Here is a 23327-nt window from a genome sequence, read left to right as displayed (position 1 = left end):
AACTTTGCTCATATCCCATTGGAAAAGATATGGAGGAGGAGTGACTGAGGGAACTAGGATTGTTTAGCTGTTTAGCCTAGGTGAGTGGAGATGTTATCATTCTCTACAACTACCTGAAAGGAGGTTGTCGTGAGGTGGGAGCTGGCCTCTTCTCCCAAGTAACAAGAGATGGAGCAAGAGGAAATGGCCTCAAGTTACATCAGGGGAGGTTTAGATTGGGTATTAGGAAAAATTTCTTAACCAAAAGGGTTGTCAAGCATAACAGGCTTGCCCCCAGGCTGCCCAGGGAAGTGGCTAAGTCACTGTCCCTGGAGGTATTTAAAAGACGTGTAGATGTGGCACCCAGAGACATGGTTTAGTGGTAGGCTCGGCAGTGCTAGGTTAATGGTTGGACTTGATGATCTTAAATGTCTTTTCCAAACTAGGTGATTCTATGATTCTATTTCACATTAGCCTATATGCCTAGAGTAGCAGCAAGAACTTCAATTAGTGTTGTAGTACAAACCTATCCCATGTTCACCCTATAAATTTATTCATCTCTAGCCAGAGTAGCTATAAATGCAAATTATAGTTTTTACCTTCTAAAGTTGTGTAGTGTGGCCTTGGATTTAACAAACTTACCTTGGGAGGATGCATATGGTTCAGTATAATGACCATTGTAATGCAGCTGAGGTGGTGGAGGCATCATATAAGGCTGAGGCTTGGGCTAAGAAAGCAAACATTTATTGTTAGTTAAAAACCTCATGATTTATTGATAAGTCTTGAAGATTTTTTTATATATAACACATAATATTATATATACAATGTTCAATACACACACACAAATACATGCAAAGCCTTAGTCTTAAACCATTTCTCTAAATCTGCAATGTAAGTTTCTCCTGTGAGGTCATAAAAGAAATAATAAAAAAGAAGGAAACAAAACCAAAACCACCCATCCCCAACCCAAGACTGTATCTTGCTATCTGACATCTAGGAGAGTCTCCTGGTTGAGTCTCCTAGAGACAGAGCAATCAAACTAAAAATAGAAGTGCTTAAAATATTTTTCATTGCAATTATTTTAATTCCCATTATTCAGCTTTTCTACAAGCCAGAAACAGTTCCTCACAAGCTAGACTCATCTTTTTCACTGCTCCTTGTATTCCACTGAAGGAAAATTAATGGCTGATTCAAAGCCAACTGAAATTCATAAAAATGCAAATATAAAACTCTTTGCTCTCCTTACCATAGACATCCTGGACGAAGATCGCCTTCTAACAGGATTCACTGTAACGGGCTGGGTTTGTCTACAGAAGAAGTTTTATGGTGAGAAATGATTCTTAACACCACCAAGATCAACTTCAAACCTTGGAAAGTGCTCCCAAGTTCAGTTAAAAATCACTCTAAATTTCTTGGAGACAGGCTCTGTGTTAAATAGTCCCCCCCAACAGTCTCAGAAGGAAATAAACCACCATCGCGGGTAGGATGATCAGAATCACAAAACCAGGAACAAAATACTTCAGTTATTTCTTTGCCTTCTTTGTATGAGGCATAAAAAGGAGACCTCCCTGAAGCACTGCAGCAGGGCAGAAAAAGCAGCACAATGACCAGGGACTAGCTCCAAATTTGAACCCCATATAAAATCTCATACCGTAAGTTATCTGTTCTACAAGAACGGTCATAAAACTGTTTACAGAATGTAACGTTACAGATGTTACAGAAAGTACGACTATACTGCATGAGCATTTTTATGTTCTAACATTCAAGCTAACGGTAATAAATTTTCATAATTTGTTGGATTGCCTCCAGGATGTAAGGTTCAGAGGTCAAAAGACAGCAGAATAATACAAATGCAGGAACTGCTAGATTTCAGAAAGAAAGATAATTTTCAGCTCACCCTTTGGGAAGTGAAGGACGAGAAAGGATTGGAAAGCGTGGAAGGGAAAGAATGAGGGAAGATTTCTGAGAGCCCTCCTCAGGTGGAGAGTCCAGGGAGTCTCTAAAGACAAGGTACGTACAGATAAAGAAAAAAAAACCCTGAACTTAGTACAGGCATGCATAAGACAATTTTCAGCAGCAGGACCAGATGAAAGGGAATCTTAGAGTAGAGATAATCAGAAAAGGTTTTTTTGAGGACTTTGCTTGTTAATAAAACTACATTGTGGTGAAAGGGTTAAAATAAGTAAGAGACTGACATTCAATAGAAGTGACATTATTCAGATAGTAATGCACAAGTCCCAGAAATACACTACCACCAGTATATCTCATCTCCCTCAAACAGCATCCAGGTTTACAAGCTTAGAGGTATAAGGTCTACTTTATTCCAAATTAATCTTACTCTTCTAAAATAAATTAGCATTAAACACACTAGCAAGTCATCTGTGGTACAAAATATTCTATTATCTTTGCACTGGCCTCAGCAAATTTTGGACCAACCCCTCCATAGCTATCTTCCTGTGTACAAAGTGGAGGAACGGAACATTTGGGAATCATGCTTTTTTACGACAAACTATTCACTGGGTCTAATTCCCTATTATTTGACTGAAGTAACTTAACTAAAGGAAAGCTGTACAGCAGAGTAGCTCAAATTCCAGTCCTTGATTTACAAGTTGGAGACCAGCCAATTTAAATTTAATTTGATGAATCGTATTGAATTTACTCTGCACTGGTGCTACTTGAGCTATACAGATTCCATGGATATCCAAAGGACCACATACCTCTCAGCTGTCAATCCAGCACATTTCAGGAGTGCTTCACATACACTTCCCGCCCTTTTAAAGGCCTCTAGAGTGTCCTTTCAGAGCAGTCCACCCAAATCCAGGCCAAAATCCCACTGATTCTAGTAGTTCACAAACATTCTAGCAACAGTAGCCCCCAAAGCAACTAAAGTTGCACTTCTAGTCACAGCACTGAGATCCAACTGCAGGTATCAAACACTATTACTTTTGTTAAGATTTCAGCGTTTAATATTGTCCTCTGTTGTAATGCAGACCATGTTTGAGAAACTGGTGATAAGTATTTTCACAAAAAAGACTAAGAAAAAAACCCCAAGACATTAATTACTACCATCTAAAAAGGACAGTACAGACATTACAGAGGTTATAAAAGATTTCACTTCCCAACAGAAGCTTCAAGGGCACCAACAGTTATGCTAATGTATTCTACTTACAGGCTGCATTTATTTAGTCGGTAAAATTTGTGTCTAGCCACACACATCCTCCACACATATTTTGCTGTTTCCATATCTTCCTGCCAAAAAACAAAACCAAAATTTGCATATTAGGCCAAATATGCATACCCTTTGCTTGCTTTCAGACAAGCCACTGAAATTTTTAAGATTAAGTTAGCATTGACTGATTTTGTTTATTAACATAACTTCATTACTTTCAACAGGTTTTCCCTAAAACTGTACTTTGTGGGCCTGAACATGCACTCTAACCTAACAATTTTATTAGATTTATGGAAGTTGAAAGTAGAAGCCTTTTGTTGAGGACACTCTTATCAGCTACAGTACTATCACAATTTACAGTGTGTGTGTGTGTGTATATCTATATCTCAATATATCTCATGCTATAAGATTGTCAACAGCTGCCTTCTTGACAAAGACAACTAGTAAATGCTACATAAAATTAATTCTGCAAGGAATGCCATGGCCCATTCCAGAAAAGCTCCAAGACCATGTTTATCTTTAAATGCCACTGATTAAAAGCCACCTAGACTTTAGTAAAGCTTTTGACACCGTTTCCCACAGTATTCTCCTGGAGAAACTGGCTGCTTATGGCTTGGATGGGCATATGCTTTGTTGGGTAAAATACTGGCTGGAGGGCCTGGCCCAAAGAGTTCTGGTGAATGGAGTTAAATCCAGTTGGCAGCCAGTCGCAAGTGGCGTTCCCCAGGGCTCAGTATTGGGGCCTGTTCTCTTTAATATCTTTATCGACTACCTGGACAAGGGGATCGAATGCACCCTCAGTAAGTTCCCAAGCAACACCAAGTTGGGTGGGAGTGTTGATCTTCTTCAGGGTAGGATGGCTCTACAGAGGGATCTGGACAGGCTGGATCGATGATGGGCTGAGGCCAATGGTATGGGGTTCAACAAGGCAAAGTGCCAGGTTCTGCACTTGGGTCAAAACAACCCCATGCAGCACTACAGGCTTGGGGAAGAGTGGCTGGAAAGCTGTCTGATAGAAAAGGACATGGAAGTATCGGTCGACAGCAGGCTCAATATGAGCCAGCAGTGCGCCCAGGTGGCCAAGAATGCCATCCTGACTTGTATTAGAAATAGTGTGGCGAGCAGGACTAGGGAAGTGATTGTACCTCTGTACCTTGGCACTGGTGAGGCCACACCTCGATTCCTGTGTTCAGTTTTGGGCCCCTCACAACAGGAGGGACTTTGAGATGCTGGAGTGTGTTCAGAGAAGAGCAACAAAGCTGGTGAGGGGTCTAGAGCACAAGTCTTATGAGAAGCGGCTGAGGGAACTGGGGTTGTTTAGCCTGGAGAAGAGGAGGTTGAGGGGAGACCTTATCGCTCTCTACAACTACCCGAAAGGAGGTTGTGGCAAGGTGGGACTCAGCCTCTTCTCCTAAGCAACAAGTGATAGAAAATGGCCTCAAGTTGCACCAGAGGAAGTTTAGATTGGATATTAGGAAAAATTTCTTCACTGAAAGGGTTATCAAGCACTGAAACAAGCTGCCCAGGGAGGTGGTTGAGTCACCATCCCTGGAGGTATTTAAAAGACAGGCAGATGTAGTGCTGAGGGACATGGTTTAGTGGTAACTTGTCAGTGCTAGGTTAATGATTGAACTTGATAATCACTCATACAGTTCAAAGTTGCTAAATATGTAAAAAGCAGGTTTTATCCTTTGAGTTAAATTAGCTGTCTTAATTTGTGCTTTTATTTACTGCTGTCTTAGTGAAAAATTAAAAGTAAAATTCTACTCACAGTTTGGAATTGGATTGTCTCTTCTTTGTTTGCCAGCTCTAATGCGAAAAAGGATTTGTTGTGAGACATGTTGGCAATATCATGCCACCTGCAGACAAAAGGGATAGAACACGACTGGCGAGCTCTGATTTTTAAACCACAGAAAATGCAACTGAAGAACAACCACCACCAAGAACTGCGGACAAATACAAAGTTCATCAATCTATCTCAACAAGTTGCAGACCATCACTTCCATGTCCATTAAATGACTTCTGAAAGGGAAATATGTATGTGACTATCCCTTTGAAGATGCACAACATGTACAATAATAAGTTTATTACTTATCTTCCACTTGAAATTGTTTCAAGGGTTCTTTTTTAATAAATAAATAAATCAATGAAATTTGGACAAAATTTAGTTCTCAGCAAGTTATAATGTCCCGACTGCTTGAAAACAAACTATACATTTCAGAGGAAAAAAAAAAAAATCTACATTAAACAAAGACATAAAGGCATCATTACACATATTTTCAATAACTCCCTTGCATATTGACAGATGAGAAGAAGTTAGATTGCAAGAAATACAATACCATATATTTATTCGACTTCTTGTTAAATATAAATGTAGTTTGATCCATTAGTATTATGTTAGTGTAAATAAAGCCTGTATCATTGATTTATTAAGAGAATATTCTGCAGTGCGCAAATACAGGGAAAAAGCATGATCTACATACAGGACTCTCACTAAAGGTATTCATACGACTTCCATTTTCATTATATAGATGTGGCTAATAGCATTTCCTATAGCTACTTACCATCATATGCGTGAGGTAGAGAAAAAGTAATATCCCCATTTTGATGTAGAAAAAAGACCCCTCATATTTAAAGCCTTGGTTCATAGGCATTTATGGATGCAATTATGAAATTACTTAAACCAATCTGAAGCATAACCCAGCCTTTGTAAATTGTACCAGTGGGTCATTTGTCTATGCTTTTTTGACACCCAAATACCATGATATATCTATCCCCGGTAGAACTGCCCATAGTTATACAATAAATAAGCAACAGGGCAGGAAACTAGATCCTGGAATTGGAATATGAATACTTTCTGATGCTCTCCAATGCACAACTTTTTTCTTATGTTTACACAGACACTCCATTCATGATTCTTTGGGAAATTATGTGGAATGCATGGATAAAGCTTTATTGCTCTCCCCTGTGTGCTTGAAAAGTCAGAAAGCAGCACTGTTGTTGCTTCATTCTGCAAGAAAGCAGAGTACAGCACTTCTACCACTCTACAAGAATATGGCAACAGCTCTCCTGTCAGCAGCAGTGATGGATTTTTGTGAAGGAGTTATCAGTACTGAATTTATAAATTCTATTAAACAAAACCACTAACAGAAAGCACAGTTGCTACTTTCAGCACGAGTTCCAGCAACTGTTGGACCACAGGATTTCAATATTCTGTTCATATTCAGACAAAAATTCAATTCTAGATGATTAAAGTTCACTAAGAATAAAGCCTTTTTTGCTCTAGCGATAACTACAGATTACTAAGACTCATTTTAAAAAATAAAAATCTTGATATGTATTTTTTAAAATTTATTCCAAATTCTGTTCCAAGATGCCCAAGCAATCCCTCTTGAAGTCAGTGGGAACCAGGTCATTTCACATGAGACTGAATTCTAACTGTTAGGTAATTTGCAGACATGCCTATGTCTACAATTTAACTTTGAGAACATTAAATAGTAAACTAAAACAACGTATGAATCCAAAACAATGAAACAAATGTTATAATGTGACTCTCCTCTATTTCTTTTATATATAATATATGAAAGTATAATTTTACTCCTGGATAATTTTACAATTGAAAATTTCTAAGTAAATTGATGCGCCCATCTAAGGACTTGAAGACGTTCTATGTGCAGAGAATTGTTCCTTTTTGACTCAGTATGCGTTTTGCAATGGAATTAGAATTAATCTGGCTTAAAGATATTCATCCTGTAGTCAATACATTGAAAAATTCCCATGAACTTCAGTATTCACTGTAGCGTGACAACTACAGGATTATGTTTGGTTTTATCAAATGATTAAATACAGATCATACCTAAGAGTTATTCATGCCAGTGAGGAACACACAGAAAGTGTGAAGTGCACACAGATATTTTAAGAAAGAATGATACTAACCTAAATACAACAGGAGGACGACCATTTTTGTGTTTCACAAAGATACCATCAAGACATGCTCCGATGAATATGTCACTTCCTTGGCTGTCCTGTAAGAAGTTACAAAAAAGTATGCAAATACAGAAAAAAGTCTTTGAAAGCAAAGTTACATGAGAAGCAACTACTTTTACAACTGTGGAGGAGAAAAGGGGTGGTATGGTTTTTGGGTTTTAATTATTTTTGGCAGGAAGTAACCCTTTTTAAATAGGGAAAGACAGTAACTGAGACAAAGATCAAAGCTCTGTTTACCTTTGCAGGATAGGTCTCTTCACCATAGCCATCCATTCTCTCTACTTCCTGCATATATAACATTTCTGCATCAGGAGGAGTAAGGCCTCTACAAATGAAAACAACAATGGGTTAGTACTGTCAATAAGAAAAAAAACAGATCTTTGTTTTACTCTGACTGACACTGTCAAAGCTTAAAAAACATTCGCAAGACATCCAGGGATACAAATCATGCTGTTTTCATCAGTACCAATGGCTGATATATTTGTCTCAGCCTTTACACTTTCATTCTAGTGATTTCTTTCTCTCAGGCATCTCTAGGGGTAAATGGCAACAAAGACCAGTTAAAATTATCATCTCTGCTCATGGCAGACAATTACCACATTCTTCTTCAAATCCATCATTGTCACCGTATTTTCTCATTTTATCAGAATGATTATTCTGGCACAGATGTTCAAGACCTGAATTCCTCCTATTGCAGTATACATGCATTTCAGGAAAGAGAGTCTCATTTTCTAAATGCTGACTGAGTTTTAACTGTAATGATTTTAAAATATGAGAAGGACATGATCTGTAGGTAAAGGTAATATTTTTTTTAATTAGACCAACTGCCAAAGACAGTTTTCTCACAGACTTGCAGTAGTGTCACGGGGATTAAAAGCTTGTGTTTCCCTGCCTACCTCAGTTGATCTCATAAAAGACATCATCGCTACCTGCAAAATCATGTCATGCTCTTTCTTGTCTCTGAACACTTTTTCAATAATCAGTCTTTACTTTTTGTTTCTTTACTTTTTCCTAATGTCATGCAGATTAAGTTTTCTTTCCTGCACCTTAACCATGCAATCTTGTTACAAAAGCATTTCAACGACAAATGGCTTTGAAATTCTCAAGCAATATTTTAAAGCAATACAGGCAAATATAATCACTATTACTCACATAGGCACAAACATTTTTCACTGATGAACTGACAACTTAACTTTCCTTCACTTTGAACTACTGCATATTACCTACCTTTACTTAATATCAAAAGCATTCTGGCACAATGACTGCCTCTACATTTCTACTGCTCTCACTATCTGCCAAGGTTGTTTATCAAGAAACATCCTTACTGAGGTCACAACTTCATATAAACAACTTTCAGAAACATTATAGAGGTGAAGTCACACTGTTAAATTGTGTCCTGTATTCTTAATTTTCAAGCAGAGTCCTCTAATTTATTTTAATGGTCATTCTGTTCTCTCTTCACTTTCATTCAGCAAAAATTCTTGTAATTTTAATGCAGATGTACCTGTGAAAAAATTACTTAAATGGGAAGTGAAATTAGTCCAACTACCTTCTGAGATTCCCAACTTCCTGAGCTACCACAGCAATCACATTAAAATTAAGCAATAAAGAGTTCTAGAAATGGTACCTGTACTTCTGATGTAGCAAGGCAACTTTCTGTGTCGCTTCTTCCAATATTTTTTCTTCTTGTAGCCAACCCTTAAGATAGCATTTATAGAATGAAATACAAAAATTTCTACAAAATTAAATGGTTATAGTTTCTTTACACAAGCAAATCGACCTTCCACTCTACTCTTGGGCCTTAGATGTTGTAATATGTACACAAACAAAACCAAAAAGCACAAACACTGTTTTGAAGTGGTTTTACTCACTTTCCCATCTCCACACCAACCTTTTTTTTCAGTGTAATAGACAACAAAATCGCAAAGATCTTGCAATATCTTTGCTCCCGTCTAACATAAAGCATCTTATCTCACTCCAGTCTCAAAGAAAACCTTTACTGATTTGGATAATCTAGGGACCAGTAAGCAAGATGAATCATGGAGTCTTTAATAATGATTTACATTTACCAATCTAAAGAAAGATTTAAATTCAAATTTATCAACTTAAGAATTTAAATTTATTAATTTAAAGTAAGTACTTACCACTGGAAACAAAGCAAATCTTTGTAGAAACTCCTGAGATTCATACTGATCATAGTCTCCAAAATCAGCTAAAAAATAAAAAATTTCTTGGATTCAAACATTTATAACAAAATGATTCAATACCCAATTAATTGCAGCAGGATCTCCAAGTAGCAAATCTCCATCCTATTGAACTACGATCTGAAAGTAAAACAACGGAACAAACTAACCAGTAATGCTTATGAAGAGGACAAGTAAAAACACATCCCACCTTTTTATCTTGTTCAGAAAAAATTGATAACACTCCTTGTGAATAGGAAAGAAGATGAAATGATAAAACTCAGAGTGTTGCTCCAAGTTCCTTAGTTCCATTGGGTTTTATTTGTTTTTTTAAACGCAGAATGGCTGAGGTTGGAAGGGGTCTCTGGAGATCTAGCCCTACGATAGGTCAGCTACAGCAGACTGTCACAGAGCCTTCTCCAGTCAAGTTTTAAATACAGAGGATGGGGACTTTACAGCTTCTCTGGGCAACCTGTTCCAGTGTCCTACCACCCTCACAACACAAAACTTTTGTTTAAACTAAATTTCCTGTATTTCAATTTGCTCCTGTTACCTGAGAAGAGTCTAGCTCCATCTTCTTTACTGCCTCATGCCAGATACTTAACTACTTACAGTATAGCACTGGCAGACTGCCGTAACTTGCGGCTGGACAAAAACACTGCACAGAGCAGCTGGAGCACTCTTCCACTCTCAAGCCTTCTACAGCTCCCTGCACACAGACGTGCAAAAAAAGTGGGACCTAGAAGCCTTTCCAGACTCAGAGGCATGCTCAGAAGGGACTTAATAACAGTGTTGATTTTAATAACAGTTTTGATTTTACTTCATGCCAAAAGGCATCCAAATGAATTTGCATCTTTTTCTGTTTCCAGGAAAAAAACTGCCAACGTTTCAAAGAGAAATAAACCAGTCTAAATTGGAAAAGTTATCTACCAGTCTCACAGGAGAAACTGCGGAACAGCAGTCTGTATGGAATGGCTGCTCCCAAAAACGTAAACACAATCCCCAAGTATACAGATCCTATTTACATTACCACAGATTCTCATCCATAATAGTATAACTTTAGAGACACTTAGGAACCAACTTTGTATTAAGCATTAACAATTAATATGCAAGTTATTTATGATGAAAGGGGAGAACCTGTGACACCCTACACCAACGCAGCACTTCACATAAAGTAGTGTTTAGAATTAGGCTATTGTAATTATTTCAAATACAGATCATTCTTGAAACCAGTTCACTCAAAATATCAAACAACTGCTTCTGTTCGTTCGCCAACTAAAATTAACTAACCTACCTGGTATAAGCTACTTCAGTCATCGGAGCACATTAATTTAGAACCTGCGTTTTTTCCAAGTTGTTTTTTCACTGTGTTATCAACACATACAGTTTCTTTCTTATACAAGACTGAAAAAGGAATGTGAAAGCTAAAAGGATAAATATTTTCCATCTGGAAAGAGGATTATATTGAAAGATTTCTATAAACAACTCACTGAGCAGAGAGATACTTACACGGCCTAAAGATATGAAAATAGCAAAGCAAGATTTTGTCAGTTGAAGACCATTAAATCCTGGCTTGGATTAAACAGATTCACAGTTATATAAACAAGGTACTAATATAATTCACCCTACTTCACTGCTAACCACATTTTCAAAAAACACAATCATCATCTTTAATGTGATACTACCAACACATATAATTAAAAAACACAAAAAACCTTAAGTTGTATGCACTGTCAATGATTTCAGTCCCTTTCAATTTTGGCAGAGTTACAATTGCTGTTAGAAATACTGGAGTGGCATTCACTGTGAAGCAATATACAAACACATTAAACAAAGCTGTTGCCATGAAAAACTTTTATTTTGAGAGATTTAAGATCGAACAAGCATGTTAGCAAGGAACACCAGACATGATTATTGCAGACAGACTTAGGACTGGTGGTTCTCTAGTGCATACTCTGTCCCATCTGTCCCCAGTTAGGAAAAATAAAGCACCCATTTTCATGTAGGTATCACAGAAATGGGTCTTCAGGAGCGATTTGAACATGGGAATTGTTAACAATTCCCATGCATACCAACAGTCTTGCATACTAATTTGAAATGATCTTAGGTGCTAGGATATTTGAGAGAAAAAGTGGAGATACAAGTACTACTGTTCATTCAAATTTGCTTATTTATTAAAACATGTCTCTTTCTCTTGTTACCATGTCAGAATAAAGAGTCTTCATTAACAGAAACAGATGAAAGGTCTGTCGATGTAAGCAGACGACTAAAGCCTTTGCCTCCAAAGGAACTCCAATGCCTAATTTAAACCGAACTCCTAAAAACATGTGTCAGATACCAAGGTACACCACTGAGGACTGCACAGAAATAGCAGGAAGTTAGGGGCCACTGATCCCACTGTTCTCCTTCCTCGGTCCATATGACAAAGTTCTCAGGAGAAAGCCTTTCATAACTTACTGAATCGGGTCTTTGAGCAATGAATAGAAAACATGCAATAGAAAATATGTCACTGAAGTTTCTAACGCAACATTAGCTAATTGGCACAATTGCCTTACTTACCCTGAACAGCTAAACCAGCCAGATGTATTGCTTGTTCCAGTGTGCAAGGAATGTTGCCCTCCAAGATGTCTTTCTTTAATTGCAAATAATACTGATACCTACATGGGAAAAAAAGAAAAAGCTAACTCTCTTAATTTAAAGACAGTGCTGATGAATATGCCTGCATTTCCTATTCCTCTCTGCATTCCCCAGCTTGGGAGGAGGGTAGTCTTCCTCATCATTCGGACCCACTATTTCACAGTCTTTGTTAACTCCTCCCTTAGCTTTCATATAGCACTGCAGAATCAAATACCACTACCTCTTAAAACAAAGAATCTCCATAATTTCTATCTACTGTCATACCCTCGTATTTTTTTTTATTTTTACCTCTTCCTTCCTTAATATTCTTATGATCTCCTCTTTACAGTGATCACTACACTTCTGCAGTATAGCTGCATTCTCTTCCAACAGCTCTAACATTCCACAGCCCTTCGCTCACAATAGTGACTTTCATTTCTGCATTACAACTTCTAAGTACATTTTGTTCTCACTTTCAAGGAACCATTTTTTCCTTTAATCTGACCTTTTCACCGAGTCATCTTTTGTACATGCAACCACTGCTAGCTGTACCATTTGCCCACAGTCTGAACGACTATTTTCTTGAATTCTGTTGCCCCTTGCAGCCATCCATGCAACACCCTATCTTGAGTCCAAAACACCTCAAAACTCAAAAATGCCATTATAGCTACACAAACGTTGCCAAGAAGGACATTTATCTTCTATGAGTCTAGTTTTAAAAGCTTCTTAACTTCCTCATATTGTATGTTAACTCTTGTGAAGTAAGGTTTTAATCCTGAGAACGTGGAAGCATGTGTTGCAATTCGTTCAGTGATTAGAAAGGTCAGGTAAATTCCACATGAATTTTGATCGGGCTAAAAGATGGCTCTCTTCCCTCACTATTTAACAGCCTGTTAAATACAGTGACATTTTATAAATATTGCTTAGACTTTTCTGGATCCTACTACAAAAAAGCAGTATTGTATATGGTAGTAGATAACAACCTTACACAAGACAAACAAAAACAGCTGGGACTAAGCCCAGGCCTTAACAAAAAAAAAAAAAAAAAAAAAGGATGGAAAGTGGAAAAAGCCTCTGCATTTGGGGAAATAAATCTTCCCACTCAAGCAGTAGTACATAAGCTCTTTCCATATAACTGCTATTAAAAATAAACATACAGAGAAGAATCTTGACACTACCTCATGATAGTACAAATACCATCTCTGTTGTCTATGACATTTCCATTTCCTGGTATACATTAAACACATCATAGAACCACAGAATACCAGGTTGCAAGGGACCTCAAGGATCATCTGGTCCAACCTTTCTTAGTAAAAGCACTGTCTAGACAAGATGGCCCAGCACCCTGTCCAGCCGAATCTTGAAAGTGTCCAATGTTGGGGAATCCACCAATATAATTTGCTTAAACGTGCTCAATCTCATTTATGTCAAAAAGGGATGAAAAAACTTCATGGATTTCTAAAACTAATCCAGACTCTATCATACATCAAAGAAAGCACCATCCTCTAGGACTTGAGTATAAAGTTGGCACATAAATTCCTACTTTCTACATGGCAGTACACTGCAAAATTGCTGTTAAAACTCCAGCATAAACATCATATTCTTTAAATCAATTCCAGAGAAGAATATTCAAGGTTTTTCAGGAAATTTAGCTATTCAACGCAACATCATGACATTTATCTTACTGTAATGCATCCTAGTACACCAACAAGCACAGAACTGGAACCAAAGATTTATTTTATTTAAAAAAAAAAAAAAAAGAAAAAGAAAAGAAAAAGAAGAAAAAAGACCACTAGAATGACTTTTTAGACCAGTAAAATTGCTGACAAAAAGCCCAAAACTTTAAGAGTTTTCGGAAAGAAAATAATCGTACAGAAATTATGCATAAAACAAAAACTAGAGCTGCCAGGCATTAGCAATACATTACAGCACCAGTGTCTGCACCAAGAGGTTTATCTGCCTGAAAAGCTTACACACCACAATTAGTGGGAAAGGTCTCTGGCAAGGTATTTTAGCACCAGAGTATATAAGGACAGTTTCATGTAACCACAGAATAAATTAAGCTGGAAAGGACCTCTGGGTGATCATCTGGTTCAACTACCCATTCAAAGCAGGGCCAACTTGAAGGTAGCAGCTTAATTGGGCTAATTAATGCAAGCACATATTTCTGAAATAACAAATACATGTTTGTAAACCAGTTACTGGTTTTGTACTTATTTGCCTGTTGAGAACAATAATTAAATCAGAATAACCATACACATTAAGACACTAGAAGCCAATGTACAGGCCCATAGGAATAACTGGCCAGTATATATGCTCAATTTTACTTTTCCCCTGCAGTCAGCACCACTTATGTGATGTTCCCCAGATTCACAGTAGAAATGGATATATGGTATCAAAACTACCATCCATCTTCATTGCCCAGTGATACACAAAAAAATCACAAGCTGAAGCTTAGCCTGTAGTTTGCCAATGTATTGTACTGAAAGCACAGAAAGTACTGAAAGCAAAATAAAGGAAAGCATGGCTCAATAAAATCTGCATGTGCTTTGTGCAGGATTGACGTCCCCAAAAGCAACATATGGCTCTTCTAAACAAAAAAAAAAAAAAAAGGGGGGGGGAGACAAACATAAAGGGACTAAAACAATTAAAAGTCTAACCATGCAAGTATGGCTATTACTGAAAACAGGTTTGAACAGATTCCTAAAACCACCAAAAAGGTAGTTGTTTGCTTAGTTTATCACATATCTTAAGTATTCGAAAGGGAAATAAATACACAGTTTGAACATAATTTCTGCCTAACATAATAATTTCCATTTCTATAGAGGTAGGGGAGTGGAAAGCAAACAATTTTTCAATAAACCATACATTTCAGAATGCTGAAAGCAAAATTATAGACACATGCATGAAGTTTACCTGGTAATCTCCTGCTGAAGCTGAGAAACAGTAGGCACATAGAACACTACTCCAAAATACACAGTTGGCTCCAAGGCATATTTGTCCAGCTGCTTTTTCAGAGGCTTGTCCAAATCTACCCATCTGCGCTGATTCTGCTTATTATAATACCACAGACTGAAATATGTAATCTGAAAAAGAAGCATTTCCATGATGAAAAAAGTTAGTATTGCAATATTAGATAAAATAGATTGTATGAAAATCTTGCTACTTAGAAATAAAGGTTTTGAAACACTAAGGCTATGAGTTATTGAAAACTTAGAGAACTGGAGAGACATTTAATATCAAAAGCAGTCATTACTTCCAGATAAGTAATCCACATACATAAGCAAACCTACTCTTTATTTGCAAACAGTCCCTGACCCTGTTGTGGCAACTCACAGCTGTTAGTAGTAAGCACTTGTATGTGACAGGAAAACTAAAGGAACTGAGGAAGGCAAATAGAAAATGACATCGGACAGCAAAAGAGCAAAGTATGGCTTCTCTGGAGAACTGGCAGACAGGCTCACGTGGGATGCTGAAGGACAAAAGAGCATAGGACAGCTGGTCAGTCAAAGACAAGCTCATTAAAGTACATGCATGGCTCATCCCATGAGCAAGAAAATGACCAAGTACAGCAGCAAGCTACCTTGCCTGAGCAGGCAACCCTAAATACAGTATACCCTGGAACAGATTGCCCCGAGAGGCTGAGGGATGTCCATCCCTGGAATGTCAAAATCCCACTGCACAAAATCTTGAGCAACACAATCAAATTTAAATTTCTCCACTATGTTCAAACTGATTAAAATCTGCTCCTGCAGTACGTATTTCATTCAGTTCTGGACCACCAAACAGATGTGTACTGGAAAATATTCTTGTCATTATCACAGCAAAACTAGAAATCATAATTACAAGTTTTTCAGTTGAGGGAGGGAGATAAGGGAATGCTACAAAATAATAATTATGTCTGTAGGCATTTACATGGAAATTCTACAAGTCCATATTACTATATGTAGAAAGGGTAGAAATACCAACACCTTAATCCAACACTTTTCTTTATATATTTTCAGATGTTTTTAATTTATACAAAATAAAGCTATTAAGGATAAAGTTTTATAAAACAACAGACTGTTATTCATCATAATGATTTTTTTTTTACGTCAATAATTTCTGTTACTTAGACTTGGAAAAATTATCTGCCTAGCAAACAAAGTATTTACTGTTGTTTTCTCATAAGCTCTAGCATTTTGATGCTTTGGAGCACAGATTTGAAATGCACTAAGGAGCAACAGCTGATAGTAGAGAAAGGCCACTTTAGTACTTTCCTGAGAAAACTCGCCTATATACACATCTGAAAATTCATTTACCTACATCTTCTTAGTTTATAGTCTAAACAGGATGAAGAGTCAACCCCCACGGAATTCTAGCTATCCCTTACAGCTCTGACAGGCTGACTATGCATGTAATAGTCACAGCATGGGCAGGTATGCTACATACCAAACCTCAAGGACAGCAGTGAAGTCAATGTTCCATATCGGCACAGATCATTAAGTAATTTGGCGCACAAAAGTCAGGGTGTAGCATTAAATTAATAAAACCATCTATTCCATAAAAGCATTTCCTCTGGGAAACTAGAAAACTGCAAAATTTTAGCCAATTCCAAAGCATAATGTTCCTTTGACATTGCATACTGGCAAAAGGTACTTCCTTGCCCCTCTCTAAATTAGCATCAACACAGTTTTAAGTGATTGTTGGTGGGTTTTGGTGGGGTTTTTTTCCCAATGTTTAAAAAAAAAAACAACTCTAAATTATAATTACTGTTACCATGTAATTGCAAAATCAGTATTCAGAAGACAAAAAAAAAAATTTAGGATGAATTCTGACCATTTAACCTTAATCAAGATGCCTTCTGCAAACTCTAAGACAACTTTGGTCCTATTTGATAAAAAGGGAGGCTATAATACAAAAATTAAATTAAATTGGAACTGTTCATAGAAGAAAAAAGCAGTTTTTCCAGTATAGTGGAAGATATCTGGAGGAAAGGCAGAATGCTGATATATATACAAGATAGTTTAACGGTTGGGGAAGTTTAAAAATTACCATAGAGGAACAGACTGTATTCCCACATCAGAAACAGAGTTCTCTTGTAAAGAAAATCCTACAAATTAAATTTTTCACAGGTAGACACTGTGCGGTCTTCACTTCTGAATTCTGCAAACCAAGAGTCAAATTTAAGAAGTCATAAATACTTCAACTTCAAGAGGACAAAAGAAATATGGCTCTGAATACAAATACTATAAACAACACTGTTTTCTAAATTTCTCAGTCCAGGTACACAAAGTTTGCTGATACCTTAGAAAATATTCGCTTTTATTTCTGTGATTCAATCCATCAACCATAAGATACAGGGTGTGTTAACCTCTGGCACCCCACAAGAACATTGAGAAGACAACAGTATCTTAAGATTGCATAAGATGTCAGAAATTATAACAGTACTATGACACAAACTCCATTAAGGAAGAAATATTGTGTTCACTGCAACGTCACCATAAAATGAAAGCCAAACAAAACACTATGGACCAAAGCCTGTCTTCTGACTTGTATGCAAACCTTTCACTTGACTTCAAGGGCAGAATTTGATCCTGTGAGTTTTCGGAGGAGCTTATGCACCCTGGAATATTCGCACTGATTAAAATAGAATCCATTTTTATTCATTGCTAAAACATTTTATTATTAGCAGCTCAGGACAGCACCCAATTCTAAAAAGAATGTCATGACATAATTCTTAAAATATGTTAAGCTGTTAAGATTAACACTACTTTGAGGTTCATTTATTTTAGTGACTTATTCATGACTCAACCCCTTTGAAGAAAATCAAATAGAAATAAAAAGAAAATAATTTCTGCAGTTACGTTCTACCTAGCTCCCTTCTGTCACTGCAGACAAGAATAGTAAGCATTTTTGAATAAAAGATAAAGTTATCAGGAACGCAAAAGTACCAAAAGTCCAACACAGCATTACATGAAGTCAACCAGACTTCCTAAGCTAAGCAGAGGTGCTTTGTTAGGTATGAGTGCCACAAAACTACATTACTGTAGGTGACTAGATTATATCTTTTCATATGATGTATGATGAAAGTCAGAGAAGTGGGGCTGACCAGTCTTCAGAAAAGACTCAAATAAAATCTCACCGTGGACTTCAATTGCCTAAGAGCGAGGTATAAAGAAGACAGAGCCAGACTCTTCTTGGAAGTGCTCAGTACAAGTATGAGAAGCAGTGGGCACAAGCTGCAACGTGGGAAATTCCAACTAGATCAGGAAAAAAATTTCACAACAAGACTAGCCAAACGTTGGAACAGTTAGCCCAAAAAGGTGTCAAATCTTCATCCTTGAGACACTCAAACTCACTCAGGCAATCCCTGAGCCACCTGATCCAAGCTGGCCTTCCTGAGCAAAAGGTAGGATCATGCAACCCTAAGATGGCCTTCCAACTCAAACTATTACATGATTCTATGTCATTATAGAATTGGTGCTGACAAAGAGAAACAGCTTACTGAGAAATTCTTGGATATAAAGTAACCAACCTATTTTAAAAAAAAAGTGTTACCCTTTATATCTTTTATAAAATCATTAAAAACTGAGCTTTAAATCTTAAAATTCTCATCAGTTTCCATATCTATTGAACATACTTTGCTGTTCCTCATCTGTTTTGTAATTTGAAATGGAAGCAGTGAGATAGTCCTTCTTCCATATACCAACTGCCTGGTACTAGTTAGCTACAACTAACTGCTTCATTTCATTTTATTTTCCATAATATGGATCAGCCTCATCCCTAATATAACTCCACTGTGGCTCTAATCTAAATACAATTTGTATCTATCAGTTATTCTGATTAGCAGTATAAAAAAAAAAGTTTTAATATAGAATCTCAGGGTCTATTTTGGTCACAGCTTACGCTATCTAGAAAAGAAATACAAATGACAAAGGTATATATCAGGTATTAAATGCATGTAATCGTCTCACCTGAGGTAAACAGCACCTATTATGATCCCCAAACTCAACTATGTTTCCCACTTTCTGTCAATATAATATAAAGTTATGTTCCTTGGGACTTTGAGACAACACTATTACTACCATCTGGGGGGGGGGGAGGGGGGGAGGAAGGAAAAAAATAATAAAATCATTCCCTATAAACCCTCAGATTAAAGGAAAAAAAAAAAAAACCCAGCCACTTTTTGTTGATGGAAGCAGGGAGGAAAATAGACTTTACCACACAATCCCCTCAGGCGTAGCAGTATTCAAAGTTTACTTCAAACTTATGTATTTAATTATATATTTCCCAGCTAATTTTCATAGCTTATATTATAAATCTTACAGAATATCTTACAGGTTACAAATAGACTGGAATGAGAATTGTTTTCTAATTGTTTATTAAAACAGTGCCTTCTGATTAATGCAATCTGCTACCTGCCTCAAGGGTACAGTGACCTGAGGAATCAACACCCTAAGATGAGAGCTAAGAAATTTAAAAAAGAAAGCAACAACAGGGTTTACAGAAGAATGCAATCAAAATATATTTTCAGGCTTTTCCTGTTTTACACTGGTACCTACAAATAGGTAGGTACAAAACAAGCCATAAACCTTTCCTGAACAGAGTGCTGAAAACGCCTTCTCATTACTGAAGGATAAGAACTGCAGTTGGACTTACAAAATCCCAGTTAGCCCAAAGGCTCCACTGCGTCTAGCTTTATTATATGCTTGGATACAAAACAGCTCCTGCCATCAGGATATCACAGTTTATTTAAACTGCGTGCAGGAGAACTGGGTAAATAATCTTGTACTACACATAACTGCCAGATAGCAAGTGAAAGCTTTACCCTACGTCCAATGTTAAGAACTACAAAAGGACACAACAGGCCCTGAAAATTCTCCAGAAACTTCACTCTTATCACAGCAGACAACCTCCTGCACAAATCTTCCCAGTCTCTAGGGCAGAAAGGATTTGGAGCAGCCTGGACTGGCCAGTGTACAAGATCCAAGCCTTCCTGGAAGTGGTGGAGAAAGAAATCTGCAAGTCTTGCCACGTACCAGCCAAGTGGAAAGTTGCACCCCTCTGCATACTACCATGACCAATTCTTCTTGCAGTAAAGGGAGGACCGCTGGCTGTACTCATAAAAATCCCTCCCTTGAAGCTACTCACTTTAGGGTACTTTTGCTTATACTATTTTTGTTTTTCTAGTACAGACATGATCTTCAACTGTAGCTGCAGGAGGGAGTGTTTTGCAGGGTAGCTATATGAAGACAGAGAGAAGTCAGTCTTAAGTCTTAGTTCTTTCATAATGTAAACGTTTTTTGCAATACACCACCCACAGTTACATTCTCCTAATTACTCCATCATCGGTTTCACAAATACTATTTAAACAAAGCAATTGCCAACTATAGCTTAAAGCAAAACTGCAGGGATAAGAAATAAACAAAATCAATACGTTGCAAGGTAATCTGACATATTCTAATTTATTCAACTAAAACATTGCACAAATCACAATACACTGTGTTACACACCCTTCAAGTATCTTGAATAAATGGTCTTCTGACAGGCAAGGCAGATTCTACTCATCAGTACATTAGAGAAAGGTAAACAGGCTAATTTACAAGCTAGAGCGCAATACCTTCATAGTGCATAGACTACATTATATCCCAATTAAGACAGATTTTAACCTCTTGCAGAAACAGGCCACTTATCAATCAACATGACCAAGAAATGTAGAAACATAGGTTGTTTTATTTTTAAATTGTGTTATTTTTTCCCCACCGCTGACCAAGGCTCTGAGAAGGATGGACTTACATACCTGCTTTTGACTCACACCTTACACAGCACTGATATTAAAAGAAGTACTGTGTTCCCATTCATCAGAGGCTTAAATTCTCATTACTTTACAGTGGGGAAAAGCAAAATTTCAAAGTAGTCTAAAAATACTAAACAATAAACTAATGTCTTTGCTTCACAAGTAAAGAAAACCTGTGAAAATTAGCATAAAACTGTACAGCAATTCACAGACATTGCGACAGTGAAAAAATACAATTAAAGTGTTAAATTCAAATTCTGACTTAACTTTATAAAAAACCTAAAGAAATCAGGAGATAGGCTTCCCACTTGCCACTATTGCTTTCATGGAAAAACATTGATTTTGTGCTGCTCAGTGCAGTGAGGCTGAGTGCAAATACTATACCTGAACGTATAGCTTTTTTCCTTCAAAAAAAGTAAGAGCTACAATAGTTGCACTGATGCAATTACTGATTTTTGGCTGAGTGCTCTTCCCTTCAATTTATCTTGGCTCCTAAATTACAATTCCAGCATACTTATAATTAATGCGTGTTTAAGATGGAGTCAAGTTTGTTTTTCAATAAAGTAGCATCTTTTAAATTAATTAATTACACGTGGAAGGTCTGCATTTTTTATACACATTCCTCCATGACAATTTCTCCTTTCCTAATTTTAACAAAAATTTCGTTCAGAGGCACAACCACAGCGGTTCAACTATGAGCACTGCTTCTCTTATTTCTCCAAGCATTAGCTAATTTTTTGTCAGACTTTGTTAAAAGGCATAAACATAACTATGCTTGTGACCTCCCTGTCATGACTTGGCCCGACTTTTATTTGCCAGCCATTATGGTTATTGATACATACATATGTAAGAATATTTATGGTTGCACTTGGCCTTATTTTAAAAACACTCTTTATGAACGCAAAACACACATTTAAGAAACCACCACACTGAATTAAAGGTATTTTTGTGTTTTCTTTAACCAAGAGATGATACTTCAGAATCCAGAGCAAAGTTTTACAGCATAGTTCAAGCATTTCTGAAGCAATGTTTCACAACTTCGAAGTTATTCAGGACCCGCATAACCTTGATTCCTTCTTTCCCATTCACATCCAAAACAAACACAGGAACTTCCATATGCACAACATACTCTCCACAGAACTTCCCTACCATTAGTTCTTGTCCTTGGGCCCAGATCTCTCCCACATATCTGCAGTTAAGTCAGACTCTGCTTGTATGCAGTAGCAGAATTTGCCCCTTCTTTCTGGTTTAGAAGTGTTATTAGAAAGCAGAAATAGAAGATGATCCAGCAAGAGAGGTAAATCAGCTGTAACATCTCCTGCTAAACATCCTATAGATATCTAGCTCTATAAATATTTTTTAAAATATTTCTATATTTTCAAGTATTTAATTTGTATAGTCATGCCCTAGATGCAAGATGAGCAGTGTTGCAGATACTTTTTAAGGTAGTTAACAATCAGAGCTCTCAGCAGTTTTTCAAAACTTGAAATTCCAGAACAGTTTTCTGCAACGAATACAGCTTTTTGCATGCATCAGGTTTGGTTATGGTTCTCTCACAGGATAAAAGACAGGCTGTGCTACAAAGGGTAAGTAACTTCTGCTCCCTGTTCCCTTTGGCTTCTTCCCCCAGTTCCTCAGTTTAAGAGAGCTGGATTACATACCCGTTTGCTGATGAGTCACATTCTGGGAATACCAGAAGATATTCTTCTTAGTTTAATGCATTCATTTCACTTTTCTCTAAAGTCTACCATTCAGTAAAAAAATTGTCAACACACTTAAGACTTCCCAAGCCCTAGCTATGTGTCCATACTAGTATAAAACTTGGAAATTCAGAAGTACTAATTGGAAAACCAAAAGAAAACCAGTGTTTAGCCCCACAAAGCATAATTTGAAGACTACTCATTTACATAAAGATCTGTTAAAACAAGTATCTTAAAAGATGGCACAGCATTAAAAATAAGCCGTTCAATTCACCTTCCAAATTCAGTAATTGCAGGCTGTTCCGGAGAGAAAGACACATTTACAAATTTTACCATTCAATGTGTAAAAAGGTAGAAATCCCCCTCATGCCTTCTGCAATAAACTCTTTTGAAGGTGCATGGGGACTGCTTGTCATAACTGCATAGCCCATATACAGTAATCTGGAACTGATGCCTCAGTTTTCATAACTGCATTAAATCTCAGTATTCAAATAAACAGTCATATTTTCATGCTTAACACTTTGAATTCACCCTCACTCTTTAAGGATGCTTAGTGCATTAACAATATGCAAAATCTTATAGAAAGTACTTAGTATTTTACTGTATCAAGAACTAATGTTTTTGCAGATTTAAGCAAAGTGCTCAGCAAATTTTTCTTTCTGAAAAGTTTCTACCAAGCAAGCAATCAGGAATGATCCAGCATCTGCTTGGCAAATCTGACTATTTAAGGGCAGAACAACATTTTTTGAATGCAAGCTCTGGAAAGTAATTTATATCCCTACTTTCCATTCCCTTTTATTGTAACACATTTTCCTGCCAAAATAATCCATGCAAGAATGCATGACTGAAGGAATCTGCTCAGAGTTCAATAGTGTACTGTCAACTCCCTTAGTCTGATATATGACTCTTAATTG

At 37.0% G+C, this 23327-nt stretch overlaps 1 protein-coding gene across 2 annotated transcripts in view; it reads right to left on the bottom strand.

The window, feature by feature from the left end:
- PTPN21 (protein tyrosine phosphatase non-receptor type 21) overlaps window positions 1–23327 on the bottom strand; it is a 47658-nt gene that overhangs the window by 17946 nt on the left and 6385 nt on the right. The window contains exons 3-13 of one of the 2 annotated variants that reach the window (XM_054201611.1): window positions 14851–15020; window positions 11878–11975; window positions 9280–9347; window positions 8763–8833; window positions 7373–7460; window positions 7085–7173; window positions 4920–5007; window positions 3149–3228; window positions 1877–1978; window positions 1226–1286; window positions 622–706 (exon numbers count right to left, since the gene is read on the bottom strand). In XM_054201611.1, the coding sequence (XP_054057586.1) occupies window positions 622–706; window positions 1226–1286; window positions 1877–1978; window positions 3149–3228; window positions 4920–5007; window positions 7085–7173; window positions 7373–7460; window positions 8763–8833; window positions 9280–9347; window positions 11878–11975; window positions 14851–15020 (1000 nt within the window). The remainder of the gene's footprint in view (window positions 1–621; window positions 707–1225; window positions 1287–1876; window positions 1979–3148; window positions 3229–4919; window positions 5008–7084; window positions 7174–7372; window positions 7461–8762; window positions 8834–9279; window positions 9348–11877; window positions 11976–14850; window positions 15021–23327) is intronic. The other variant, XM_054201612.1, reaches the window with a different exon arrangement.

Source organism: Rissa tridactyla, chromosome 4 (genome assembly GCF_028500815.1).
Source record: "Rissa tridactyla isolate bRisTri1 chromosome 4, bRisTri1.patW.cur.20221130, whole genome shotgun sequence".
In the NCBI taxonomy this organism is placed as follows: Eukaryota; Metazoa; Chordata; class Aves; order Charadriiformes; family Laridae; genus Rissa; species Rissa tridactyla.
Note: the sequence above shows the minus strand (reverse complement) of the source record. Positions and strands in the feature narration are given on the sequence as shown.